Raw genomic sequence first — 13658 nt, 5'->3', positions numbered from 1 at the left:
ATGTTGAGTAAGTTAATATAATTTGCCTGTTACCTGGTTTAGTATTACCTAGGATTAAAAGGTAAATATGTTATGGTTCACTACGGTTACATGGTTACATAGTTATATCGTTAGAATCACAATTGAAATGTTTCCTAGAAAGTTAATATAATGTTTAGGGATCTTTAGGATTAAATGCTTAGGGTTAGTGTACAAATCTAGATTAAAGTTTTTAGTTAGGAAATTCATAAATTAGCCTATTTTTTAGGGTTAAGTGAGGATCGTGCTATAAAAATTTATAGTTAGAATTAATATTCATGGTTAGGTTTAGGGATAACTTTTGGTTTAAAATGATATAACTTTAGGTTTAAAGGTTTATGTTTCTAGGGTAACTTAGATTTTATGGTTATGGTTAGAATCAACCTGTCTTGATTCTAGGGTAAATATATAACATGTTTAGAGTTAAGATTAAGATTAAATTTACATGAGGGTTAACATTGTGTTACATGACATTTCGAGGGTTAAGATTGCACGATTATATTTATTTAAATTAGATTAGGTTAAATCTAGTCAAGGTTTAATTAGACTTTCAAGATTAGGGCGAGGAGGTCAAGGTGAAGTTTATATTAGGGTTCATATGTATGTGTCTGTGCGTTTGTAATAGGTAACTTGTTGGAACTAATGTTAAAGGGTTAATTCATTGAAATTAAATTATTAGAGGTAAGGTGAAGATTTAAAAACACAAACACACACACATGTACATATATGAACTTAAATTTTAATATATTACCTTGTTCACGTGTGTACATTAAAAATTTAAATGTATGTGTACATATCCACAATATGTTCATGTATACAACATGTTACACATGTGTGTGTGTATAATGTTATACATATATGTATATACATACATGCATGCATGTATATATATACATGCACATGTATACATATGTGCACATACATATACATATATGCATGTGTATACACACATGACCTATATATATATATATATATATATATATATATATATATATATATATATATATATATATATATGCACCTATATGTATATATGTCATGTATATATAATATATAAAATGTAACTAAAAATGTACAAAAATAAACTAAAAATGTATAAAACAGGTTAAAAAGGGGAAAATCATCCTTTTTCGAAGGTTAGTAAATTCAGATGCCTTTCCTCTTCCTTGTGCTTCTGATCGAAACTATTTGCCATAGTAAAAAATGACGTGGGGTCGGGTCACACCTATTTGGATCTATTTCCCTTTTTTAGTTTCGGTCAAAACTATATAAACTAGTTTTGATCGAAACTACTTTATATAGTTTTGATCGAAACTTGGGAGCCTGACAACGGGGTTGATAAACCCCAGTTGGGCTTCTTAGTTCCAATCGAATTAGAACTACGTGGATTTTTATGAGTTTCAATAGAAACTAATTAGTTTCCATTGAAAATTTTTAAAAAGTTTCTATCAAAACTAAGATGTGAAATTTTTGTGGTCACGCGATTTTGGAGAATTTTCTTCCTCCAAAAAAGTGTAACCCACTATTGTGGGTTCACCCCGCTAGGTGTTCCTTTTGCCTTGGTTTTCATTAGTCCATGCATTAGAATTCAAATTGTAGGACTCTCAAAACAAGTGTTCTACGAGTCAATTTTTTCTAGGTGATTTGGAGTGACATGTGACTAAATGATAAGGAATGCGGCAAGAGACTTGATCTCAAGAGGACACAACCAAAAGACTTAGTCTTGTGTGGACAAATAGGATTCATCTCTCTTATTATGAGGGATACTTCTTAAATACAAATAATTAAATCACTTTCCGCAACCACAAGGATATGAGGTGAATTGATGAAGTGGATTTGACTTGGTTATGTGGATGCCAATATAATTCAATAATTTTTGGAAACTATTTATTTAAGGATTTTTAGAGTACTTAGGTTTAGAGTTATAAGATAAAGTGAATTAACTAACTAAATAAAAGAATTTATTTAGAAGCAAAGGAATAACCATGAGTTCAATATATAATATTTAATTAATTTTCTCAAGTCCATTTTAGGTGTATACAAGTTTTTACATTTGCACATTGATATAGTCGAAGATTAAACTAAATATATCTCCTTACATAGGTAAATATGGAAGGTTGGATTTTGAGTACGATTGTTCACTCTTACCATAATGCTAGGTGAGTCTAACCATATATGTTTGCCAAGAAAGGTTGGTTAGAGAGTTTACAAAGTTGTGAACTCTATTAATGTATTTCCACTTGTGATAAGGCTTACTAGCCTACTTGTAATTCTTTTCACAATGTATTTACTTAACAAGAATGGAAATCAATAAGTCAATCACTTAGTTTGCATGCACTTGACACATGCTATAATTGTAGCTTATATGCGTGCAATCTACCTTTGCATAGTGCACACATAAATATGCATGATGTCTTTACACCCTATATGCACACATATACATGTGCATGCTATATTTGCAGCTATATGTATGCATGCACATACTACCTCTCCCTTTATACAAATAGATATTTGTGTAACAAGTGAATGTTGTCCCTTTATGAAGCAAGTTAGTGCACATTCAAGTGATTTGTTCCCCCTCATAAGAAGTTTTTGGTTAAATTTGAAGTTTAAAATTGTTATTTTTCATTTATTGAGGATGAGTGTTTGAATTGGCATACTATTTTCATCTTCACAAAAAAGAAAGGAATCAATTACTCGGGTTTTCCCATTTGATTTGTATATAGGCTGCATAAAAGAGTCTTGGGAATGATTCTCTTCTTTAAAACATGAACTTAAGAATAGCTCTAAGCTTACTATATTCCCTTAGTTCAAAATTCTCAAGGATTTAAGAGTACATTTCTTCACTTGCAAGCCTCTTATTCTTAATGTTCAAATGATTTAAGTATAGATACCTATATGTTAACCATTCAGTACAAAGAATCCTTCCAAGAGGAATATAAAACTAAAGATGATTTTAAAGCAAACTCTTAAAGAAATACCCAACAAAAAAATTGAGTTTAGAGAGTGGTCGCATACTTCAAGCTTCCTAGCTTCAATTCCCAACAACTTCTTTCCTTTGCAAAGATATGTAAAGAATATAAAAGAATAAAGCTCTTTTGTTCATCCTACCAAGGTTTAACCAAGGCTCACTCAACTTTCTAGAGTGTGTCTTTAGCTCTAATGACAACTCGACCTTTTCCAACCCTCTTCCAAATGAATCTTCCTCTCCTCTACAAGGGTGGTTTTGCTACTTGGATTCACACATATAGTTAGATCAAACAAAAACCTTCTCAATCATTTGAAGTATATCAACCACCAAATACAATTTAATGCTCAATCATATATTAACAAATTGCAATATAAACTCAATAAAACATTAACGATTATGTCAACTCAACCACATATTCATTCATCTCAACATCATTGTGCAAGAAAGAAAAGAAAAAACAATTTACTTATGAGAGAGAGTTGTTATAGTTTGTTTGGAATAATAACAATAGATATTAAATAATTTTTACCAAAACATATATGACATTTCATTATTATAGGTAATCAACCTAAGCCTAGATTATTTATTATTCATTTATTATTATTGTTAAGATTAATTATTATTATTATTATGTGTTAATCTCGAGTAGATTCAAACCCAGGACCTCCCCGTTGAGAGCCTCACAATTTAGTGTTGTGTTGTAGGCTCTTGCCTCAAAATGTAAATAATCTCCGTTCCCCTTTTATAAATCAAAATATTCTCTAGACATATACATAAGTATCTACCAAGTTGGCTCTTAACAATCAATAAAAAGGATTAGAAAATTGAAATTCGTTTCAAATAAATTTAAAATAAGTAAATTTACTAATGTCACTTTCATATATAATTGGTCAATACCATGAACCCAAAATTGAATGTGGTTCATGAAGGTCAATTTCATAAAATCAATATTATTATAATAATAATAACACAATGAGTGTGTAAGTGTTTCATTCATTCTCACTAAGATTTACAAGAACTAGTACTCATGAAACATAGTCAATAAATTTGTCTAAAAAGCTACACAATTGAATCTTAATACTAATATAAAAAAATTAATATAACAAAATTTAAATCTTGACTTTCAAAATGTAAATATTCCATTTTATCATTTTAAATACCTAAGATCCTTTCAGCATGATTGTGCCTACAAGTATCATTCAACTTTATTTCCAAGTTTAATGAACAAATTTGAGAGTTAAATTCTGATATTTATCTTGTTATCTCTCCTAATTTTTATACTCCTCAATCTAAAGTCTAGGCTCTGAAAATGTGACCATTCAACTCGATTCAAGTGCCTACAAGTATCCTCTGACTCATTTTTACACATTCAATGTTGTGCAATTTCAATCGATTCTCTATTTTAAGCATGTGGATGATAATTAAATGACAGTCACGCATATTTCTCATCGAAAGTTTAGGGCACGACCGAGCTTTGCCCGAAGAATGCTATTCCTGGTTTGATAATCAACACTCGTCTCCCCATTGATTCAGAATGCCAGTCGGGCCGTTTCACGAACAAGGCATACAATTAAGCCACTGCTAAGTTTAAGGCTACAACATTAATTTTTAAGGAATATCTGATCTTTACAGCCCGGATATGCCACAGAATTTAGGCTGCAACTGGGATTAGGCATCAAACAGAGATTTTGGAGATGATTGGAGGAGATAACGGTTCTAAAATTCGACTATTGACTCATGTACCCGGTGTCCTGCTTCTTCAGTTGGGATTCAAAGTTTGAACGCGACATTTGGGGGCGATTGAGCGTGTAAAAATGCAATCCGTTGAGATATTGTGTGTTGTATGAGCGAGGATGGTATTGAGAGGAGAGGAAAATTTGGTCCATCATGGGGAAGCTGTGTTCATGGCTTCTTCTTCTGCTATGTCTGGTGGGACTGTGTTGGGGGATTAATGGCGGTGAGATGGAAGAGGAGAAAGAGGCGCTTCTGTCGATCGAACGGAAAGTTGGAGGAGGAGAGGTGAACGGATGGTCGGAAAACCAGGATAGCCCCTGTTCTTGGTTTGGCGTTGGATGCAATGGGGAAGGGGAGATTGAATCTGTGAATCTCACATGCAGAAATCTCACGGGAACAATCTCCCTCAAGCTTTCAGTCCTCATGCCTCGTCTCAGATATGTCGACCTCTCGAACAATCGTCTCACAGGTGAAATCCCCAATGCTCTGTTTACCGATTGCTCTGAACTTCGGGTGTTCAATCTGTCGAGTAATGAATTTTACGGCGAGCTGCCTCCTGGCTTGGCGAATTGCCACAAATTGAATGTTTTGGATGTGGGATTCAATCGATTGGTCGGGCCTCTGGAGGCCGAGATCCTGGTTATGCAGAATTTGGAAAGGCTCGATCTGAGGTCGAATTTTTTCAGCGGTACGCTCCCGCCGGAGTTGATGAATTCGTGCGGGAATCTGAAGGAAGTGAATCTCTTGAACAATTCTTTCTCGGGGAGAATTCCGCCCGTTACCGTGGAATGCAGCTCACTTACCGTGCTTCGTCTTAGCGGGAACAGTCTTGGCGGGGAATTGCCCATGGAGCTCGGGCTGCTCAGGAATCTGGAAAAGCTGGCCTTGCATGGTAATCGTTTCACCGGGAGTATTCCTCCGGCAATCGGTAGCTTGCCTCTGTTGAGGATTTTCACGGCAGCGAGCAATCATTTCTCAGGCGGGATTCCTCCGGAATTGGGTGATTTGGGATCCCTGGAATATCTCTTGCTGCAGGAGAACAATCTCACGGGGGGAATTCCCCCGGAGCTAGGAGGGCTTTCGGGGCTTAAGATGTTGAACCTCATGAACAACTCATTAATGGGGGATATACCCGCAGAGATCTATAGCATTCCGTCGTTGCAATTTTTGTTTTTGGGATCGAATAATCTCCGGGGCCCAATTTCTCCGGAGATTGGAAATCTGGCACAAGTGCAAATGATCGATTTGTCGAACAATAAGCTTCAGGGTCCAATTCCCCCAACAATCGGCAAATTGAAACGGCTTCTCTCGCTCAACCTCGAGAACAATCACCTCGACGGTCCCCTGCCGGTGGAAATCAGCAACTGCGGCAGCCTGAGGTTTCTCAAATTGGGGAAAAACAGCTTTTCCGGAAACCTTCCCGAATCAATGGGATTCATGGGGCAGAGCGCCGAAGAAACATTCGGACTCAACAAAGCCAATCCAGATCTCCTCCCACGAGAAGCAGAAATCTGCGAGGTAATGCGAAGGCTAGTTCCAGGAGGATTATCCGGCCGCTACAGCATCTACAAAGAAGCGCAATGCTGGGACTCGGTGAAAAGCACTCTCACCGGCGTTCCATACCCGGCGCCATTCTGCCCCTCGCGACTGGACACGCTCGGGTACATGGAGCTCAGCTCGAACAGATTCAATGGCGCACTGCCCGTTTCTCTCGCAAAGGACTCCACTCTCGGCGTCCTCCTCGTTGCTCAAAATCGCTTCTCTACAAGAATCCCGACATTCCTCGGAGAAATGCCATTGAGGTTCCTGGACCTCTCATACAACCACTTCTACGGCCCAATTCCAACACAGCTCGGCCGCTTGAGATGCCTCGAAGGCCTGGTTCTCACAAGCAACGAACTCGAAGGCCAGATCCCCAATTCATTAGCAGATCTCTCGTTCATGACCTTGTTCAATGTCTCCTACAACAAACGCCTCCAAGGTCCATTGCCCACTTCAGGCCAATTCCTCACGTTTCCCGACTCTTCCTACTTCGGCGATCCTGCCCTGAGCAAACACGAATCCGCGTCGAGCAATCCAACGCCGCCTCTAACAACAAACAGCCATTCCCGATCTCCTCTGAGCCCCAGCAGCATAGCAGCAATAGCCGTAGTCGGATCCTCACTGCTCATTGCCCTAATCCTCGCATGGCGCTGTCAGATCCGCCGAGAACAACGCCGACTCCGCATCCAGGGCGAGCAAGTCGCAACATTCGGATCAATCGCAGAGGAGAAAACAGTCCTGACACACAGAGATCTACTGAAAGCAACAAAGAACTTCTGCGATTCCGCCATCATAGGCAAAGGGGGCTTCGGAGTGGTCTACAAAGCCCACCTCCAGCGCAATGACGGCACAACGCTAGCCCTAGCGGTGAAACGCCTTACAGACCATTCCGCCCGTTTGGACAAGGAATTCCTCGCGGAAGTCCACACGGTGGGCCGAATCAGGCATCCAAATGTTGCCCCATTGCTCGGCTGCTGCATTGCGGGATCAGACAAGCTCCTGATCTACAAGCTCATGAGCAATGGCAGCCTCGAAGACCGCCTCTACGAAGATCCCCAATTCCAAACCCTAAATCAATCTCAATCCCAAATCCCGGCCCTAAACGATTTCCTCCTCCGTGTGAAGATAGCGGCAGAAGCAGGATCCGGCCTTCAATTCCTCCACCACGAATGCCGTCCCCCGATCGTGCACCGCGACATGAAGCCGAGCAACATACTTCTCGATCAGGATCTCCACGCCTGCATCACAGATTTCGGCCTGGCAAGAACCCTAGCGGCCACAGAAAGCCATCTGACGACTCAGCTCGTCGGAACTCCAGGGTACGTTCCGCCGGAGTACTCGCAATCCTTTCGAGTCACACTCAAGGGCGATGTTTACAGCTTCGGAATCGTCATGCTCGAGCTCGCAACGCGAAGGAGGCCGCAGGACAATTTCATCGCAGACAATTTCTCCGGCGGGAGCGTGGAAGGGGCTCGCCTGGCCTTCGAAAACGCGCGGTTCCATGACGTTCTGGACCCCGCCGTTCAGGACTGGATTCAGGGGGACCATTTGAGGATGAGCCTCGTCTTCCAGTTCGCCAAGCTCGCATACGAGTGCACCCATGATCATCCTGACGCCCGGCCTACCATGACCCATGTTGCTCACTTCTTGCGCCATTTGCATTTCAGCTTCACTGCCAAACAAGCGGAATTTCAGAAGCCAGTGAGTGGTTCCTGTAAACAAAAACAATGTTCTTCTCTAGGGAATGAATGAATGAACAATAAATACATCAAAATGAAAGGAAAAATAAATATACGTCAGCCATGATTCCTGCTTCTTGCTTCCTGTTTCCCGCCATGAACTGTTCTGTTTAGACTTGTTTTCAGTTCTTCCAAGTGTCTGTCTCTGCAAAATCCACTGGTCTATGGGGTTAAGGAACTTCATTTGCTGTTTAACTGTCGACTTTTTGTGGGTTTTCCATTTTCCTGTCGATTTTTTGTGGGTGCGGATATGTCGAACACCATTGATTTGTAAATTGAAGGCTGGGAAAGGCTTGGGATTTTAAATTTTTTTTGGTTTGAATAAATGCTGGAGTGCACATGTAGCCTCCACCAAAACTGGATGCGGAGTATATCTTCTGTATTATTTTTATAAAATATAGTTTGTTTTGAGATTAAAAAAATAAAATAAAGTATTATCTAATCTTTTGGGTATATCTAAGAATATATTATTTTTTAAAATAATATTGGTTTGAGTTTGTGGGTAGTTTTGTCTTCCGATTCAAAAGGTGTGACATCTTTCAAGTGGTTGATTGCACCTATAGAAGAACAAGAGCTTTAGAAGAGCTTGAGTCCCTCCCTTGTGCTATTAGTAATCATATGTAGAAATAAAGATTGAGTTGTTGAATAATTATGTACATGACCAGTTGACTAGTTTGAGAGTTTAGTTGAGAAGGGTAGGAAATTATTGATTTTTATCATCCTAAAATTGTTTTAATGGAATTCAATTGGAAAATTGTTTTAATGGAACATTAAATTCAACAAGAGATCACATCACTGGAGGAGGAATTGAGAGGTGTAAGTTTAGTAGAAGGAAAAATTGGATGATTTTTTTGTTTTTGTTGAAATATGTTCATTCTGCCAAAATTTAAGAGGAGTATAACTTAGATTCATTTTAAATTGAATTAGAATTAAAGCTATAAAATAATTAAAAATATAAAACGTAAAATCATAATGCTAAATGGGGTGCTCATGAATGTTAATGACAAAACTATTAAGCATTTGGATTAGAAAAATCTTAGAATCATGAACAAAGCAAAAACCGTAAATGTTTAGCTTTATTTGTTATAATATGATGATTGATAACTAATTCAATTTTTTCTGGTATAGGTCATAGTTTAAGGTAGTTTTCGTATTTCTTAATGAAAAATGGATTTGAATTTGATTTTTTTTAAAAATATAAATATCTATTTTCATTTTAGACACTATGATAAATTTTTTTATCTTAATGAATGAATTTCACATTTACTTTAAATATTAATTTGACATTTCTTTTATTTCTTTTTTTTTTTATGACAATATCAAAATATTGTATTATGTATTCTTATAGGATTGAATCATTCAAATGTAATAGTGAGTCAAACCAATTTAATTGCTCAATCTCATAATTAATGGATTCAAATCTTAATAAATATGTACTTATCCAACTTATTTTTATAATGCATGTTGCCTGACAAGTCACACCTTAGTTTTGTATGTAAATCTCATTTCTTTTTTAATTTCCCTAAAAAAAGAAAGGAGCTTTTCTAATCTACCACACTCGTCAGAATACAACTATAGAAGGCAGGATCTCATTTTATCAAAGCAAATTGCCCATGATGTACACAAATAGTATAGCTTAAAAAAAGTTAGGAGCTAGTATATCTTTTTGAAGTCCAAAATTGCGGTGATTAATTAAGAGGTTAAAAATATGCATCTACATGTCATGTGTCAACATGTGGCTTGAGATTTGTTTGCAAATAGAACGTATGGCATTTTAGCTGTGCACCTGCCTTGACATCTTGGGCTTTTTTGTAACTATGGCATCAAAGTATACAAGTGCATTTGTTTATTCCTAGACAATAGGCTCTTAGGTAATTGAAAAGCATCAAAGTCTGATGACATATATAGTAGGCTCAAAATCAACTACCAAGATCTGGACTTTTAGGAAGGAAAATTTCAAAATTTTCCTTAATATTGTGTTTTTTTTGTTGGGTGAATGTCTTTTTGCCATCTGAGTGGAGTATGGAACATCTTCTTAATTTGAGCACTAGAAATACATGAAGCAATATAGAACAATTTTGCTGTCAAAATTTGGCATGTAAGAAAACTTTTTATTTGCTTTTACTCATAATTTTGAGCATAGATTTTAGCACTAGGTGGCCCAACAGCAGATCTAGTAGCAGTTGCTAAGTTCTAGTTTTTTTGAAGAGGACTTTATTGTGTCTCTGCAGCTTCTCATCATTGTGAAAGCAAATTTGCAGGGAAAAATAAAGGTGTTGATGACACATGCTCTCATAGACAAAATCGGGGAATTCGCGCCTCTGAATCTGTCAAAGGGGATTTTCAATGAGAAAGTGAAGAGTAACATGAGCTCCATTCTGCAATTCCTTTCGAAGAATGAGTTTCCCTTCATGGCGGATGTGTTCTCATATTACACCTACGACAACAACAGAGACTCATATGACTTAGATAGCGCTATGTTGAAACCCTTGGTTCCAGTTATCAAGGATGGAGATATGGTCTACACTAATTTGTTTGACGCCATGGTGGACACTATCTATTATGCCATGAAAGACATGGGATATTCCAACATTTCTATTTTGGTTACTGCAACCGGATGGCCCTCTTTTGGCACTGGTGTGAAGGGCTCCATTACCACAATTGAGAATGCCCAGACTTACAACAACAATTTGATCAAACATGTGTTGTCCAATGAAGGGATGCCAATGAGGCCAGGAAAGAACCCAAATCAAAATCCCACTCACATTGAAGAAATTTTTTTACCTAAAAATGTCGGAGAGCTAGAGTGCAGGAGGGAAAAAAAGGCTTAAATGCATAGAAATGAATTGGTCGATTTCCTTCAGTTGCAGATGCATTTGGGTAGTTAGGTCATTTGCAAAAAACATGGCTAAATAGAGGAAGAAGAAATGTTGGTGCATGATTTCATTGGAAGATTCCAGATATAGTACAAATAATGTTTTTGGCTAAAATGAATTCGAAAGAAGTTTCGAGAGACCTTCTTTTCCTAGTTTTTTGAGTCAAAAATATATATTTACCCCTACCATAATTGCTGCTAGCCAATGCGAAATCAAGAATTTTTTATTGAAAATTTAATTTAAAAATAAAAGATTTTTTAACCTTAGAGATTTATTAGCTTGGGTTGAAAAAAAAAAATTCATGTTGACCACCACGGAAAACATTAGTACCCTGCCTTCTGCAAGACAAGGACTAACTAGTCTCACCCTAGCTCACTCAAATACCTAAAATATGGGATGCTAATTGTTTGGGGGGTTTGTGTCACATATAAGAAAATGTATAAATAAATCAATATAAAATATGTTGAGAGATATTCTTTTAGAAATATTTTGTTTTAATTTAATTTTATAATATAAATAAATTTGACATGCATATACATTTGATTTCCTAATGATTTCAAATTTATAATAAAACTTATTTTTAGTCAATAGAGTATTTATTTGAACTATTCTAGCTCAAAATTTGTCTAATGCTAAAAGATTGTTTCCCGCTGCTAGAAAGTTGTGTGATTCTGGTGGCAAAATTGGATAACTTTCTAGCCACGGTAGAATGGGGTGATTGTATTTTTACGTTTTGGACAAGTTTTTGACCTTGGGAAAATGGGGCAATCATGTGTTTTTGTTCCTGGTTTGTTGTGTGCAATGCCCCTAATTCTCATAAGCATCTTAATTAGGTTAATTAAGTTGTCCAAAAATTAAAATAATATCACAAGGACTTAATTAATTAATTAATTAAATTGTTAAACAAAGGGGTCCAAATAATAATAATAAACTAATAATAATGACCAATTGTAAATATCTAGACACTTCTTGGAGGCCTTTGTAAGGAGATGGTTGGGCATTGTAAATCATCATAGATTGTATTTTAACTCTTCTTTGTATTTTCGAAGGATGAAGGATGAAGGTAGTTTGTGCACAATTTCGAAGGTTATTTTGTGATTGTAGTTTCAATGGTTTGTAGCCACTCTAGTCCACTATTGGAAATATCTTTATGGCATTTCACATTGTACTTCAACTTAGTGAAGTTGTCATTTGAAGACAAATTTGTATTCATCTTTTGATTCAAGATTGATGTATTAAAGATATATTCGGTTTCATCTTGCTTATGTAAATCTCTAACTCTGTGCATTTATATCTCATGTAAATTTGTACCTTGGTGGAATACCTTTGGCATAAATACTCATCATGTAAGGTTGACACATCTAGAAAATTATACAAGACCGAGCAAATGTGGCGGAAGAAAATGTATTCGAAATCCCCTTTGGACTAAGATCACCTTTGAGTCGAGGTCCCCTTTGGATGGATAACCCCTTTGGACTAAGATCACCTTTAGGCCAAGATTTCCTTCAAGTCGACGTCACCTTTGAGCCTCGGGCTTGAAAGGAAGTTAATGTGGAGAATAAGACTTCCAAATTCCAAATCTAATAAGAGAGACGATGCTAAATTTTTTCACAAATTCCATGAAAAATTACAAACTATATAAACATGTACATAAAATAAATGTAGGCAGATAAACACATAACAATAGATATAGAAAAATAAACACATAACACTAGGTTGTGAGTAGTTCTTATGGTCTTGGGTTTGAATATTTTCTATAAGTTTAAAAGGTAGGACATCTTTTAAGTGGTTGATCTCATTTGCAGGGGATTAATCTAGCCCTAGCTTGCACAAGTACCTAAGATATGAGATGCTAGTTGGGCTAGGACACGTGAATGTTTGTCACATATAAAAAAATGTCTAAACAAATCTATATAAAATATGTTGAAAGATATTTTAAAGATTTTTTTTACTCAATTTTATAATAATAAAAAATCAAACATAAATATACGTTTTGATCTTATTTATGAAATGAAAATTATAATAAAATTTAATTTTAGTCAATAAGTTATTTATTTGAACTATTCTAGCTCAAAAATTGCTAAAAATTGTCTCATATTGGTGAAAAGTTGTATGGTTCTAGTGGCCAAAATTGGATAACTTTCTAGCTATGAGAGATTAGGGTGTATGTTTATGTTTTGAACAACTTTTTGACCCTATGAGAATAGGATAGTCATGTGTTTTGTGTTCCTGTTATGTTGTATGTGTAATGTCTCCCCAATTCTCATAAGCATGTTAATAAGGTTAATTAATTAAGTGGTCTAAAAATTAATTTTTTAGATTAATGTAAAAATAGGTTTTGAGGGGACCCAAAATCCCATACAAAATTACTTAGAAATAAGCATTAAGTCCAAAGTATTAGATTAGCATAGAGCATAGGTTTTACAAGGACCTGAAACCTTTGTGAACATTATAAATCATATCAAAATCCCCTAAGGGAAAAACCAAACTATTGTTGGAAGAAAATAAAGACTAGCAAACACGACCTCAACTAGGACCAAAGACCATGAGAAAAAACCAAAACAAATAGGAGATGAAAAAGACCGAGAAAAAAATAGACAAAAAGAGACAATACCACACTAGACGAGATCCTTCACAAATTTGGCCAAGTTCTTCCCAAGACTAGCCACCACTTCAATTGATGCAATCAAATTCAGACCTACCTCAATTTCATTCTTCATGCTCAACCTAGTTCTCTTACCAAGACCACCACTTAGAGACGCTGACACAGGGGAAATG

The 13658-nt window shown here is 36.5% G+C and overlaps 2 protein-coding genes across 2 annotated transcripts; both read left to right on the top strand.

The window, feature by feature from the left end:
• The first annotated feature begins 4114 nt into the window (after nt 1-4114).
• LOC149562313 (putative LRR receptor-like serine/threonine-protein kinase At1g74360) lies at nt 4115-8446 on the top strand. The gene has a single exon (XM_089825841.1). It carries the CDS (start codon nt 4877-4879, stop codon nt 8015-8017), a length of 3141 nt encoding a protein of 1046 aa, XP_089681967.1. The 5' UTR covers nt 4115-4876; the 3' UTR covers nt 8018-8446.
• A 1837-nt stretch (nt 8447-10283) lies between these two features.
• Nucleotides 10284-10835, top strand: LOC149562312 (glucan endo-1,3-beta-glucosidase 1-like). The gene has a single exon (XM_089827959.1). The coding sequence runs from the start codon at nt 10284-10286 to the stop codon at nt 10833-10835; it is 552 nt and encodes a 183-aa protein (XP_089684085.1).
• The last annotated feature ends 2823 nt before the right edge of the window (nt 10836-13658 follow it).

The sequence above is a fragment of the Cupressus sempervirens genome, chromosome 4, assembly GCF_028749045.1.
Source record: "Cupressus sempervirens isolate cs-2001-9-10 chromosome 4, ASM2874904v1, whole genome shotgun sequence".
Classification (NCBI taxonomy): domain Eukaryota; kingdom Viridiplantae; phylum Streptophyta; class Pinopsida; order Cupressales; family Cupressaceae; genus Cupressus; species Cupressus sempervirens.
This window is presented reverse-complemented; position numbering and strand designations above follow the sequence as displayed.